The following is a 12,714-nucleotide window of genomic DNA, read 5'->3' on the forward strand; positions in this document are numbered from 1 at the left end:
GCACAATATAAGGAAAACATACTGATATCTCGATAATGGCCTGTGCAATATCCATATCACAAAGTAAGTTTATTATGGAATTGTATGCTTTTGTCTGAATTTTACCAATCAGATACAAACTTAAATGTGGATCGTCATCCAATGGTTGAACAATATGTCCAATGTCCAACCCAGGGGCCAAACGTGGCCCTTGTTCAAATTTCCACCGACCTACAGCCTCTGGCATCAAATTAATTACCGGTATGCGTGGCCGGACATAACTGTAGACCACAGTAGAAAATACTCATATAAAAAAAAAGCTATTTTATATTTCACCAGAAGATGGCAACGGACCCGTTGCCGTCAACTGACCCGTTTCAGAAATACACTCGAAGCGCACTCTGCCTATTTGAACGCACCACGCTCAAAGGCTAAGCTTCATAAAACAGGTGAGCTGTTACCTGAGCCCTGAGCAACTGTAATGTCATTTTTAGTCGACAGAAGAGACAAAATCGCCGACCCCAGAGATGGCTAAAAATGGCTAGATTAACTCTTATTCCACAAACGCAATGTGGGCCTGCATAGAACATATTCTTGGAAGAAATATATTTGGGTTGACTTCCCTTTGCGTTATGAACTGACTAACAAAAATGCTAAATTAGCTAAACTAGCTGTTTAACTAAAAACATATCGTGTATGTGTTATTTTCAGATTAGACAAATATCCGAACGCCAGAAGCTGGTGATTTTTAAGATGACGCAAGACATCGCATTTGCCATGAAACATTCAAGCAATTCTCTTTAGCAGGGCCATGGATGGGAAATACATTGCTTCTCCAAATCTGTTGCCATTAAAGATAAAGGCAAACCCCCCAAAATCTTTACAAGAATATGTTCTATGCAGCCCCACTAATCTAAACTTGATATTCTGATTAATATTTCATTTGTGGAATATGAGTCAAGCAGTAAAATCCACTAGTTTGTATCCATCTCAGGGGGCGGTCATTTTGCCTTTTTGCTGTCGACGGAAAATGACATCACAGTTTCTCAGGGCTCAGGTCAGGACTTTTCTCATATTCATATTCCACCAACACAATATTAATCAGAATGCCATGTTTAGACTGGCGAAGGTGCAAAGAACATATTATTGCAGAGAACTTCCTCTTTAATTCGGTGTGATTCACATTCCTACATGTGTTGCTGTCCGTATTTTGTACGACCTTAAGGTCTCAACCAATCAAAATCTTAACCATAATGGGATGAAAAGTATTGAGCCTATTTGGACAAAAGATTTAAAAAGTGCTTTTTTTTTTTTTCTTTTACTCCCTACATTTGAAAACATAAAGTACTGATTTGTGTTTTCAAATGTAGGGAGTAAAAGAAAAAAAGTCAGCAGAAAAATAAGTAAATGACAGATTCCTGAAAAATAGACTGATGTACATTAGCATAGTTGTATGTATTTGTACTTTGCTACTTCCCACTACAGTGATACAATGATACAATACAGCTGTATTATAATGTTTTCAGAATGCAGGCCAAGGTCCCACTGAAAACATGAGTCATTGATTATCACTTTCTCTACGACGCATTGTTGCTCTGAGATGATCCGGCACATTCCCAGTAAGACGGTGAGCGGTTGATGAAAGAAGCTGGAGTTCCAAAAGCATTGTTTCCATTGTCGCTTCCTACCACGGCATCTATGAAGTTGCAAAACTGTCCACTTTGCTCCATCAGTTGCGTGACCGCCTCCTGTGCTGAAGGAAACAATTTGTGCTGTTGTTTTAAAAGTTTGCAAACAATTACCGGTAATGAATTTGTGATGAAATTAAATATGAAAACATCAAGATGAAAAAATAGATGCAGCATATTGGCAAATATTACAATGAATAGTACACCCGTATACATTATATAGAAATACATTATTGCACTCACCCGTTGACTCTTTTATGCTGTTTTCCCTTGCTGTGTGTGTGACATCGCGCTCAATCCTGTCCTCTGGTGGATACCACACTCCAAGAGGCTTGGAAATGTTTCCCCTGTGTTCACATAAAGCATTCATCAGACCCCTTATTAACGAGGCAAACTGTACTCAGGATTATTCGCACACTATCACTAACCAATCCTGTGTGTCCGTTGTTCTGAAACCTTTAGCAAATGGATTGCTTGCTATCTTCAGCTGAGTGATCTGGCAGAAAAATAGATTATATTGTTCAGTACAAGAAGGTGAATAAACATCCCCTAATCCTGAGAAATATTTAATTCCAAAGCTGTCTTGGTTTCCTTACCCTGTGGTTTTGATAGGCGGTGACTGCCATGAAGCGCGTCTCGGGGAAGGAGAAGGAGCAAAAGTTTCTGTCTGCGTTTAAATGGCTGTTGGGTGCCGTATCCACATACACGACATGGAAGCGTGGCTGGTAGCGATGCATAGAATTCAATATCATCTGGCGGGGAAAAGGAGAGAACGTCTTGAACAAAGTCTTGTATGATTTTCATAAAAAAAAAATTAAAAAAGAATAAAAATGCTTATAAACACAATGACAAAAACTGACATGTCCATTGTCATCAAGCAGATTGTTGGTCAGCTTGAGGGTGTCAAAAGACACCGTCTGCTTCATCCACTGGGCTCCACGAGCTGGTGAGTCGGGATGGAAGTGCATTCGGCTTGGAGCCGCAATATCTGCTCGACCTGTCACCAACCAGGATGAGCTGTGGAATGCATACCTGACACACACACCTACACTCTAAAAACAGTTGGGTTAAAAATAATACAATTTGGGGGGAAAAAAATGGACAATCCACTAACTTTCTGCGTTGTGTTTGCAGAAAACAACTAAAAAAATGGGTAGTTTTGTACAAAACAACCTAAACATTGGTTTGTTTTGTACAAAACAATGCAAGAAGGTGGGTTAAATTGACCCAATTAGTGAATCGGTCCATTTTTGACCCAAAATTGTGTCATATTTAACCCAACTGTTTTAAGAGTGTTGATAGTGTATCTAAAAACAGTTGGGTTAAAAATAACACAAGTTTGTGTCAAAAATGGACCGATACACAAATTGGGTCAATTTGACACACTTTCTTGCATTGTTTTGTACAAAACAGATAGTTTTTCTGGGTTGTTTTGAACAAAACAACCAATTTGTTGGATTGTTTTGTGCAAAAACAATCAAGAAAGTTGGGTCAAATCAACCAAAGTTGTGGATTGGTCCATTTTTGACCCAAAATGGTGTTACTTTTAACCCAACAGTTTTTAGAGTGATACACATCATAAACCTAACTCATAATGCAAGCGAATCTTGCTAAAGAGATTAGATCATTTTTGGTCCCAGTCACCATCGCTAATATTTATGCCTAATTATGTGTGACCTTTACCTGTATCTTTTATCATCTGCAGGAATAAAGTCCATGAGTAGAACATAGTCAGCAGCAGGATCCATTCCTGAGATTCGCACCTGGAATGTTGGAAACATCCTCCTGCCGTGTTTTGAATAGAATTGTGATCACAGGGGGATTTCAAGCAGAAGCAACACGTATGAGTTGAGGCTTACTGTTACCTTCCGGCTTTGGTGACTATCATTTCGGTACCGAGCTCATCAAATTGCTGCCAAAGTGCATGCATCTCCAGCTGAACCCTGACCTTATTGACTGGCGGGACCTTCATGCTTGATAGCGATGGATTTGTGCAACACACTGACGGTAATTTACAGCTTTGAGAACCTGAGGAGAGAAAAGTATAATTATCATCGCATAGATATCGAGTTTGTCAGTTCATACTTACCGTTCCTTGCCTGCGAAGACATTCTTGTGAATTTGAGGATCTGTGTCGTGTATTGTATAATTGTTTTTCGTTTTGTGTATGTGTGTGTTCCTCCCGTAGCACCTTCCTTCTTTGCATCAAGACCAATAAGGTACAAAAGCAGTCTTTCCAAAGCAGGGTAACACTGGGTCAAAAATGGTAATCGCCCTTTAAGTCCAGGGCCACAAATGGACATCCCAACGTTTGTGAGAGAGTGGTGGCAGAATCAGTGCAAGCAGGTTTTATACATCTTGTGACTCTCACTGGGGATTACGATGCCTTGCTCATCCATTATAGTGCGCATAATGCTACTGACATGCACCAGTCACAGCTGCACCCATGCATGTGGCCCCGAGAGCTGTCATTATGAGACTGTGCAAATTAAGCACACATTTTGGCAACAAATCACGCAAACATGCACCTCGAAGCCGTGCTTACGTTAACGCCTATTTGATTTCGCCGAGAGCCTGAATGCTGTCTTGTTACACATTATTAACTTTCCAATTAGCTTATAGTTACTTTGTGTGGACAGATGACGACTGAAAAATATTGGTCCTATTCTTCATTGAGAATGTTTTCAAAGTTGAGCTTCATTACCACACTGATTGTACAGTCACTAATGATTTAAAACGGAATAAAATAACAACAGAAATCTGGATTTGGTTTATTGTTATTTTGTCTATAATTTGCGTGTGTGGGTGTGTGTGTGTGCATGCGCGCACCAATTTGGTGGTGTTGAAGGTTTTCAGCCTGGGGTGTGCTTGCCCTAATAAAGAACATAAATACGCCAATAGATGAGGTCACACTGTGGATTTATCAGCTCATTAATCACAGCTCACAGCTTTGTGATCAACGATGACCTCTCAATAGGTTATCTGCATGACCATGGGACAATACAGTGCACTCTGCACGGTATGATATGCCCTTATGAACTGCTGCTTTTTGGTCGTTCTATCGACACTTTGTGTGTGTGCTCTTTGCAGGCTCAGTCCCTCACAGCTGCTTCAAAGTGAAGCTCTGTGACTCGGTAAAAGACGAAAGCACTGTCACAATTTGACAAATGAAAATTGGAGCAGGATCAGGTTCATTCAAATGTCTGGTACGGATTAAATTCGGTTTCACAGTTGAAAACAATGACGAAGGAGTGAAAGCATTTGACAGACCTTTCACTGTCTGCAAGCGTTGTCTGAGAGACATGTCTTGTACTTTAAAGGGAAAGTCAACCCAACAATTTTCTTTACAATAATATGTTCTATGCGCCTCCACGAGTCTAAACACGGCATTCTGATTAATATTGAATTTGTGGAATATGAGTTAAGCAGTAGAATCCACCCGTTTTCATGCCTCTCAGGAAGGGGCCATTTTGTCACTTCTGTCTACTGAAAATGACATCACACTTGCTCAGGAATCAGACAACGACCAATCATGGCTCAACTTCAGAAAACAGGTGAGCCGTGATTGGTCGTTACCTGAGCCCTGAGCAACTGCGATGTCCTTTTCAGTCCACAGAAGTGACAATATGGCCGCCCCCTGAGATGAACAAAAATGGCTGGATTTTACTATTAACTCATATTCCACAAACATAATAACAATCAAAATGCCGTGTTTAGACTCATGGAACCACATAGAACATATTATTGTCCAAAAAAAAATTGGGTCGACTTCCCTTTAAAGAAACACAAGCAATATAAGCAAGCTTCTCCTGTGTTTGTATCCTTATATAATGCTTGGTAGGCACACCGTGCAGTGCGGGAGCATTTATTGCGACCAACTTGCAGGCTGGCGGCACGGTATTCGGTTAGCTAGTCCGCCTCACAGTTCAGAGGTCGTGGAGTTTGCATGTTCTCCCCGTGCCTGCGTGGGTTTCCTCCGGGTACTCCGGTTTCCTCCCACATTCCAAAAACATGCCCCACATGACCCACGCTTAATCGAACAGTTTGTGTTGAATTTTTGGGGATGTTTGAATTTAATATACATATTTTATGCTACTGTATTGTCACTTGTCGACAGAAATCAAAATTTCTTCCCTATAATACATATTAATTTGTAAATATGGTTAAGTTTTTTTTTTGTTTTTTTTTATTACAAGGATTCTGCTTGATGCAGTGATATTATATCATTATATTCTTTTAACAAACAACCAGGAGTCTGGTCATACTCTGTTGTGGAATGGCATTCCTGTAATATTCCTTTTATATGCACTGTCAATGCTCAGTAGTTCATTTCGGCTAGTTTATTTGACAGTAGAATAAAAACTGAGATTTTAATTGTTGTAAAACACATGAGACTGAAAACACATGAGTTGTTTTCAAAATTGCTTACCTAACCATGTTGATGATCAATTTCTTTAAGAGTGCACGCCAAAGGAGCCACAAAGCTCAAAATATGTTCTAAAGCTGATGGCAGACACTACTTTACTAACTTTACTTTTAGTTTCATTTAGCTGTTATACAATGTTCTGGTCTCTCTATGCTGACACATAGCTGTCAAAATGTTACTTAACAATCACCTGTACAGTTAAGGTTATATGTGTTTTATGATGTTGATAGGTTGACTCTGATATAAAACATCGCACTTTTTTATGTTATGATAAAAGTGTTTTGAAATTAGAACAACAGCCTCGCCAAACCAATTGTATTTTGCAGTTCCACTGTATTTTGGCCTCAGTCAAAGACAAGGAGAAAAGGTTTCATAAACAGAACGTTGTTTATTCAGCTGTCTTTTGCCAAAGCAGTTTTCATGAGACAAGCATCATCACAGATCCGCTTGTGATAACTCAGTTACAATGAACACACAAAAAAGGTCAGTAACTGGCCTTGGTTTGTGACAACAAAAGCATGCATGTGCTAAGTGTGTATGTATTCATTAAAGTTATGCTTCAGCGTTACTGTTGTAGGCTTCAAAGATGGTCTGAAAGATAGTTTGGAGTTTCATCTTGACATCTTCAACTAAGGGGGAAATCTTTTCTTTCAGGGCAGTGATGTCTTCTTGTTTGATAGATTTTGCTTGGTTGTAGGTCTTTCCAATCTGGACTTTGTATTCTTCCACATAAGGTGCTGCCATGGATTTCAGCTCCTCCAGACGCACATTAACCTTGGCACGCACAGCCTCAACAATGGGTATGAGAGCAGCCTTGGTCTCCTCAATGTTGGTAGAGATCTTTTCTTGCAGCTCTGTCATAATGGGATCCATTTTGACTTTCAGAGCCTCCATTTCAGCCTCGTGCCTTGTCTGGTAATCTGCGACTACAGGCTCCAGAATTTTACGGTACTCATCAATGTGTTCGTTTACCACAGCATGCAGCTTTATTTTAAGGGGTGCAAGTTCCGTCTCCAAAGCATCAATATCCTTCTGGACATTGTCTCGGAAAGTCTGAGTAATTTCGCTGAGTGTAGAGACCACACCGTCGGTGATGGGAGAAATGGAACCCTGCACAGCTTTGAGCTGTTCGTGGAACTCATCCATGCGCGAGCTGATTATGTCTCTGGGTAAGAACAGAGAAAAGGATAAAAACATCACTTTATAACTAAGCAATGAAATGCCTTCAGAAATCCCCCCAAAAATGTGAATGCTATAAAGCTGGATCAACACAACATCATTAGCATAGTTCTGTTGTTAGATAGTAGGAGCGGCTAGAGAAATGTCAATGAAATCGCCGTACTTGAAGTCTTTGTACTCTGTATCATCAAGTTGACTTAGGGCTTTCTGGGCACTTTCTTTCATTTGAGTCAAATAGACATCCACGGCAGCCCGGGCATGGGCTAAGGCGGAGGGTGCATCAGCTGGCAGAGAAGCAGCCTGAGAGCCTGTGCAGAAAAAAAAAAAAAAAAACATATGTGCAGGGATGAGAATAAAAAAGAATCAATGTTGGAGGATGCAGAGACAAACTCCAGAGTATTCAGACAGAGGGTATCCACCGATGAGAGTTGTATTAATTGCAGTACTCACCAACCGCCAGCAGCAGGGTGATAGCGAGAGCAGCAAACTTCATGATGGAGGTCTAAAGTGAAAAAGCAAGTGTGGTTGAGTATATATTGCTGCTTTGTTGTTTGAACACCAGCAAAGAAGTTCAAATGCTTGAATCCAGTGTTCATAATAATCATCTAAACAAAGCATCAGAGGACAACCAACCTTGATTTGGCCCAAAGATTTCGATAATTATGTGAGGTTGATGACAAACGGTTTGATTCGGACTGCTTGCTAATGTAAATCCAGGCATTTCAATCATACACGATCATACAATTAGCATGTAAATCTCAGCATCATCTTGACTAGGAAGTTTTTACACTGCTTGAAAAAAAAGAGCTCCAGAAGGAAAAAAAAATGCAACAAAACCCGTGCACATATAGACCAAGACGTTATTTCGTCCCATGTCCTTGTTCTACATCCCCCAAATCCCAGTTGCAGGTACAGCTTGACTTACCTGGTGGAGTTCTTGAGGAGACTGACAACTTGAGCAGGGGCAGACCTTATATAGTGCTCGGGCTATGGGACGAGACGTTGCATGGAGGGGGTGGGAGCTGTGTGTCTCCGTGGAAGTGGACCTCACCCCCAGCCATCTCCCTTAGCAGGGGACCAAGTTTAGAGTTCAATGGTCACCTGCTGGGAGATCACTCAGCATGCACACACTCTTCCAGAAGTGAAAGACTGGGATCTCTTAATTCTTCTGCAACCATAGAGCATGTGACACCAGAATGGCTCTTATCATTTAACAAACTAATGAGAGGTGAACAATAAGTGTACCGTATAGCTAAATAATGACTTCATCACGTAAATGTAAATATTTGTAAAATCAGACAAAGTTGAACTTCAGTGTTGCGGGAAGGGGCATTAGAACACGGGACAAGCAAATACTGTAGGTATGGAAAAGAAGGTGAAAGTTCAGATGACTCTAGTCTACGGTATTCGCACTAGTTGGATTAGATATTTTATTTGCAGCAGATGAGACATTTACCTTGATACAAACGCAGGCAGGACATGTATGTAACATTCCATGTCACCAACACAAACTCACAATGATATAATACCACACAATAATAAAATGTTTACTAATTGCACCCCAAACAGTCAATGTTTTGCCCGTTTTGTAATTGAAGCGTGCCTTTCATTTATACTTCTTTGGGCTCTAAAATAATTGCAATTGAGGCTATCCAATTTTCAATCTCAAAATGACTGCTTGCATTCGTGTGCACATTTTCACTGACACATCCAGGACAAGGCTGCATAAGTCATGAAGCGAGATCATATTCTCAATATGCTGTAAATATCTTGTTTTTTAGGCTGGTGTGTAAAACTTTGGTATTAAAAACGTGTGTGTTTCTGTGGATGTGTGTGGGTTTTTTGTGTGCATCCGTGCGTGGGTGCGTGCATATGTGTGTGCATGTGTGGAAGAGTGCAAGTTTGATTAATAGGTCAAAGAGTGTTGTGTGCCATGCTGTTGTTTGTTGTCCTATCGCTCGTGGACTTTGTCACAGTGGCTTCATGTAATTCAATTCAAGGAAGACGGATGGTCGTAGAGCTGACCATTTTAATAAATTGTTATCAATACTGATTTACATAAATGTGTGATGATAGAATGAGATCAAATTATTTATTTAATATGACAGTGTCTAGGAAACATAAATGTGACATCGTGCTTGTTCCAATGATTAGAGCCAGCACAAATTAGGTCAACTATACCAAAGTTTAATTTGTTGATATTGCAGAAATGCATACTCAAATAGTTTTTGTTTTAATGGACGGAGGGCCCCAAGTCCTGAGGCCGTGGACTAGTGAGCGCCCAAGGCACTTTCCAGGAGGAAACAACAAGCCTCAAAGAATACATCTAGATGATGGCTCCCAGGAACGACCTGCTTAGTGAATGCCTCAGGCAATGGAAGCCCAGTAAGGAGAAGGAGCCAGATGGACTGTAATGGCAAGACAAGCCCCTCTAATCATGGCAGCACAAGAACTGGCCCTAAACACAAGATCAATTGAGGTCGGGCTCTACCACATCAGACACAATGCCAGGTGTAGACTGTGCAAAGAAGCCCCAGAGGTGGTGCAGCACATACAGCAGGGTATAAGATGCTGGCTGGCAAGGCATACATGGAGTGACATAGGCAGACACCTCCAAAGGTGGTTGAGAACAACCAGGCCAAGTTGCTGTGGGACTTCCAGATCCAGACTGACAAACTGGTGATAGCCAACCAGCCTGACATAGTGATGGTGGATAAACATCAGATGACAGCAGTCACGATGGATGTAGCAATCCCGAATGACAGCAACATCCGGAAAAAGGAACACGAGAAGCTGGAGGAATACCACGGGCTGAAGGAAGAACTCGAGAAAATCTGGAGGGTAAAGGCAACAGTGGTGCCACTAGTGATCGGGGCACTGGGGGCAGTTATCCCCAAGATGGATGGATGGCTCCAGCAGTTACCAGGAACAACGAATGACATCTCCGTGTAAAAGAGTGCAATACTGGGAACAGCTAAGACCCTGCACAGAGGAATCGAGCTTGAAGGAGATAACGCCCAGGTGGGCGAGTAAACAATGTTTTTTATTTATATAAATTTGTGCTCTCCACGATATAAAGAGACTACACTGTGAGCTTGCGATAGAACATTGACCCGTGCAAAGCTTCTGATTGCACCGTCACTGTACAGCATTGTATGACAAGTCTGATAAGCATGATCTACATATCAGCTGCTGACTTCAGAGCTGCTGACCAAGGTTGAAATGGGCCTGTCAAAGGAATGGCTTTTATCTGGAACAGCAACCTTTGAGATGGCACGCAGTGCATTTCATTGATTTGGCATTCACACTTATCTGTCCGTCCAGATAACTGCCATAATTGTTATCAAGGGGACCTCAGTGCTCCAACCTGCTCGTTTCATAATGCTGTTTTCACTACATGCAAAAAAAGTATTTAAAATGGGCAAAACAGAGCGGCAACAATGATCATCTGCAGCAACAGTATTTCTTTTTTATGTTTGTCTATACTGCCAATACAGTATTGGGATTCTCTCCTAATTGTCTTTTTAGTGATACGTTTTTGACCAACTTGTTTTATTGTGACCACCAAATGGCCAGACAGGTGTGAAGTGATTTCCTGGAGCTGATAAATATTTAATCAACAAATCCACCACTTGGTCAGGCTCTGGCTGAGGGTCAGAGTTCACCTCATTGTTCCAGCTTCATAGTGGAGCACTGTTCTAAAACCAGCAGGGGAGGTTATCTCAGCTGTAAGCAACACTGAGGACCGCTTTGCCCACACACACTTTCAGATAAATCTGCTAAAATCTTCTGATGATGTTTTTGTAATGTCACATCTGCTGAGGTCCCTTCTGCTTTAATACTCAGGCCAAAGCTGTGGTTGAAGTGTCACTGTAGGTTGCTTGACTCTATTTGATCGGGCAAAGCCAGGTCAAAAACAATGAACTCAAATAACCAGAATGCTTCCAAAATAATAAAGGCAACAGAGTCAGATTATTGTTTGTCTGTGAAGACACATTTAAGTAATACATAAGTAAGTAAATACATTTGTACACCAACCAGCCACTACATAATGGCCACTTTCACATTCTAAAGGTATCCAATACAAGCATTGTATTCAATATTCTTCCTTTATGTTAAAAATAATGCCTACTTTAAATTTATTGTGGTTGTAATTTGTGGTACAGAATTGTACTGCATCATTCCAAGAGCTGTGTCTAATATTTTGTTGCTTTCTCAAGTGACTAATTGGAAAATACACATTTTAAACACCAATAATAAGCATACTGTAATATTATTACCTCTGTGCCACGTCAATCAAAACTGACTACTGGATACAATTTTTGTATTTTAAATCATCATTATTTTACAAGGTTTGAATTATTACTGTGTAATTGTGGCTCATCTGTGTAATTAGGACTGTGTTTTCCGAATAACCTGCTATGAGTTGAAAGGTGAACATTATCTTCTTTGTTTATGATCATCGCCATTTACCTCCAAAGATAAGGAACCTGCCTACACTTTTTTTTTTCCAAGCAAAATTGGGGTGAGCAAGGGCACACTTTTTTTTCATCTCAGGAAGGTTAGCAGACAAAAATTATAAAGTTCTTTTGCGCTGCGCTTGGAAGATGCCGTTTCCTAATTAAGGTGATCTCATGATTCATGATTGAGAGCAAATTTCATCAACTTTGTCCAGTAATTTTTTTAAGTACTGTAAATGTAGCTTCCACAGTTTTTGGGAGAAAAAAAAGAGTCAACCGTACAAAAGTGATGTGCATGATGATGATGTTGTCGTAATTACACCATAATATGACAGCTTATTGATACCATTCGATCGAAAAGCTTTGCATGCTTTGGTAAAAGTTCATATGTCTAATGTCAAAAGTTCAGTTGCTTTTTTTGTCATTTATTATCAAATGCAATTGAATATGGATACGCAGTAGGCTACTAGCCAACATAATTATACCGATTAAACATCAGAAGGTCCCAACAGCACTTAGTAAATGTTTGGTGTGCTGATGGGGTCATTGCATCTTATATTCAAGTTGCCTCAAGAGATAGCACTACACTGGGGCTAGGGGGGCTTGAGACTTGAGAACTCTGTGTACCCTCAGTTAAGCATTTTATTTGAAATTCTAAAAGATATTTATAAATTATTTTATCAGCCTCCCCCATGCATCGGTCAAGCCCCCCTTTAGCCCCGGGAGAGAAATTATCCTGGAGCTGTGCCTGAGTCGAATGAAGTCATTGTAATCCTCTATCATTTACTGTATATTGTTATTTTGATGTGTAGGGTACTGGGTTAGCGTTAGTGATTGTGTCGTGGCACAGTCGCCTGAATTTGCTGAAAGCAATGTGGGTTTAGTTCCCACTCAATGACAATGTATGACTGAATGGTTGTCCGTCTTTTCATGTGTCTTGCAACTGACTGGCAACCAGATCAGGCTATAGTCTGCCTTTAGC

General features: G+C 40.5%; 2 protein-coding genes across 2 annotated transcripts; both read right to left on the minus strand.

Annotated features, from left to right (window-relative positions):
- Positions 1-1,556: 1,556 nt before the first annotated feature.
- Positions 1,557-3,663, minus strand: LOC147144570 (T-box transcription factor TBX1-A). The gene is made up of 7 exons (XM_086036036.1): positions 3,533-3,663; positions 3,351-3,452; positions 2,528-2,699; positions 2,264-2,419; positions 2,096-2,163; positions 1,911-2,014; positions 1,557-1,732 (listed from the first exon to the last, which is right to left on the minus strand). Exons 1-7 carry the CDS (start codon positions 3,637-3,639, stop codon positions 1,557-1,559), a joined length of 885 nt encoding a protein of 294 aa, XP_085892162.1. The 5' UTR covers positions 3,640-3,663.
- A 2,798-nt stretch (positions 3,664-6,461) lies between these two features.
- On the minus strand, positions 6,462-8,297 carry LOC147144571 (apolipoprotein A-I-like). Its single transcript, XM_086036243.1, has 4 exons — positions 8,198-8,297; positions 7,723-7,774; positions 7,436-7,580; positions 6,462-7,258 (listed from the first exon to the last, which is right to left on the minus strand). Exons 2-4 carry the CDS (start codon positions 7,763-7,765, stop codon positions 6,646-6,648), a joined length of 801 nt encoding a protein of 266 aa, XP_085892369.1. The 5' UTR covers positions 7,766-7,774; positions 8,198-8,297; the 3' UTR covers positions 6,462-6,645.
- Positions 8,298-12,714: the final 4,417 nt, after the last annotated feature.

Source organism: Filicampus tigris, chromosome 7 (genome assembly GCF_054856515.1).
Source record: "Filicampus tigris isolate MCC_2025a chromosome 7, RoL_Ftig_1.0, whole genome shotgun sequence".
Classification (NCBI taxonomy): domain Eukaryota; kingdom Metazoa; phylum Chordata; class Actinopteri; order Syngnathiformes; family Syngnathidae; genus Filicampus; species Filicampus tigris.

Coding starts and splice junctions, on each gene's coding strand:
- LOC147144570 (XM_086036036.1), bottom strand. CDS start 3,639: ATGAAGGTCCCGCCAGTCAATAAGGTCAGGGTTCAGCTGGAGATGCAT. Junction 2,164..2,263: donor CCGCCTATCAAAACCACAGG/GTAAGGAAACCA, acceptor TTTTTCTGCCAG/ATCACTCAGCTGAAGATAGC. Junction 1,733..1,910: donor CAGCATAAAAGAGTCAACGG/GTGAGTGCAATA, acceptor TGTTTCCTTCAG/CACAGGAGGCGGTCACGCAA.
- LOC147144571 (XM_086036243.1), bottom strand. CDS start 7,765: ATGAAGTTTGCTGCTCTCGCTATCACCCTGCTGCTGGCGGTTG. Junction 7,581..7,722: donor CACCCTGCTGCTGGCGGTTG/GTGAGTACTGCA, acceptor TTTTCTGCACAG/GCTCTCAGGCTGCTTCTCTG. Junction 7,259..7,435: donor ACAGAGTACAAAGACTTCAA/GTACGGCGATTT, acceptor GTTCTTACCCAG/AGACATAATCAGCTCGCGCA.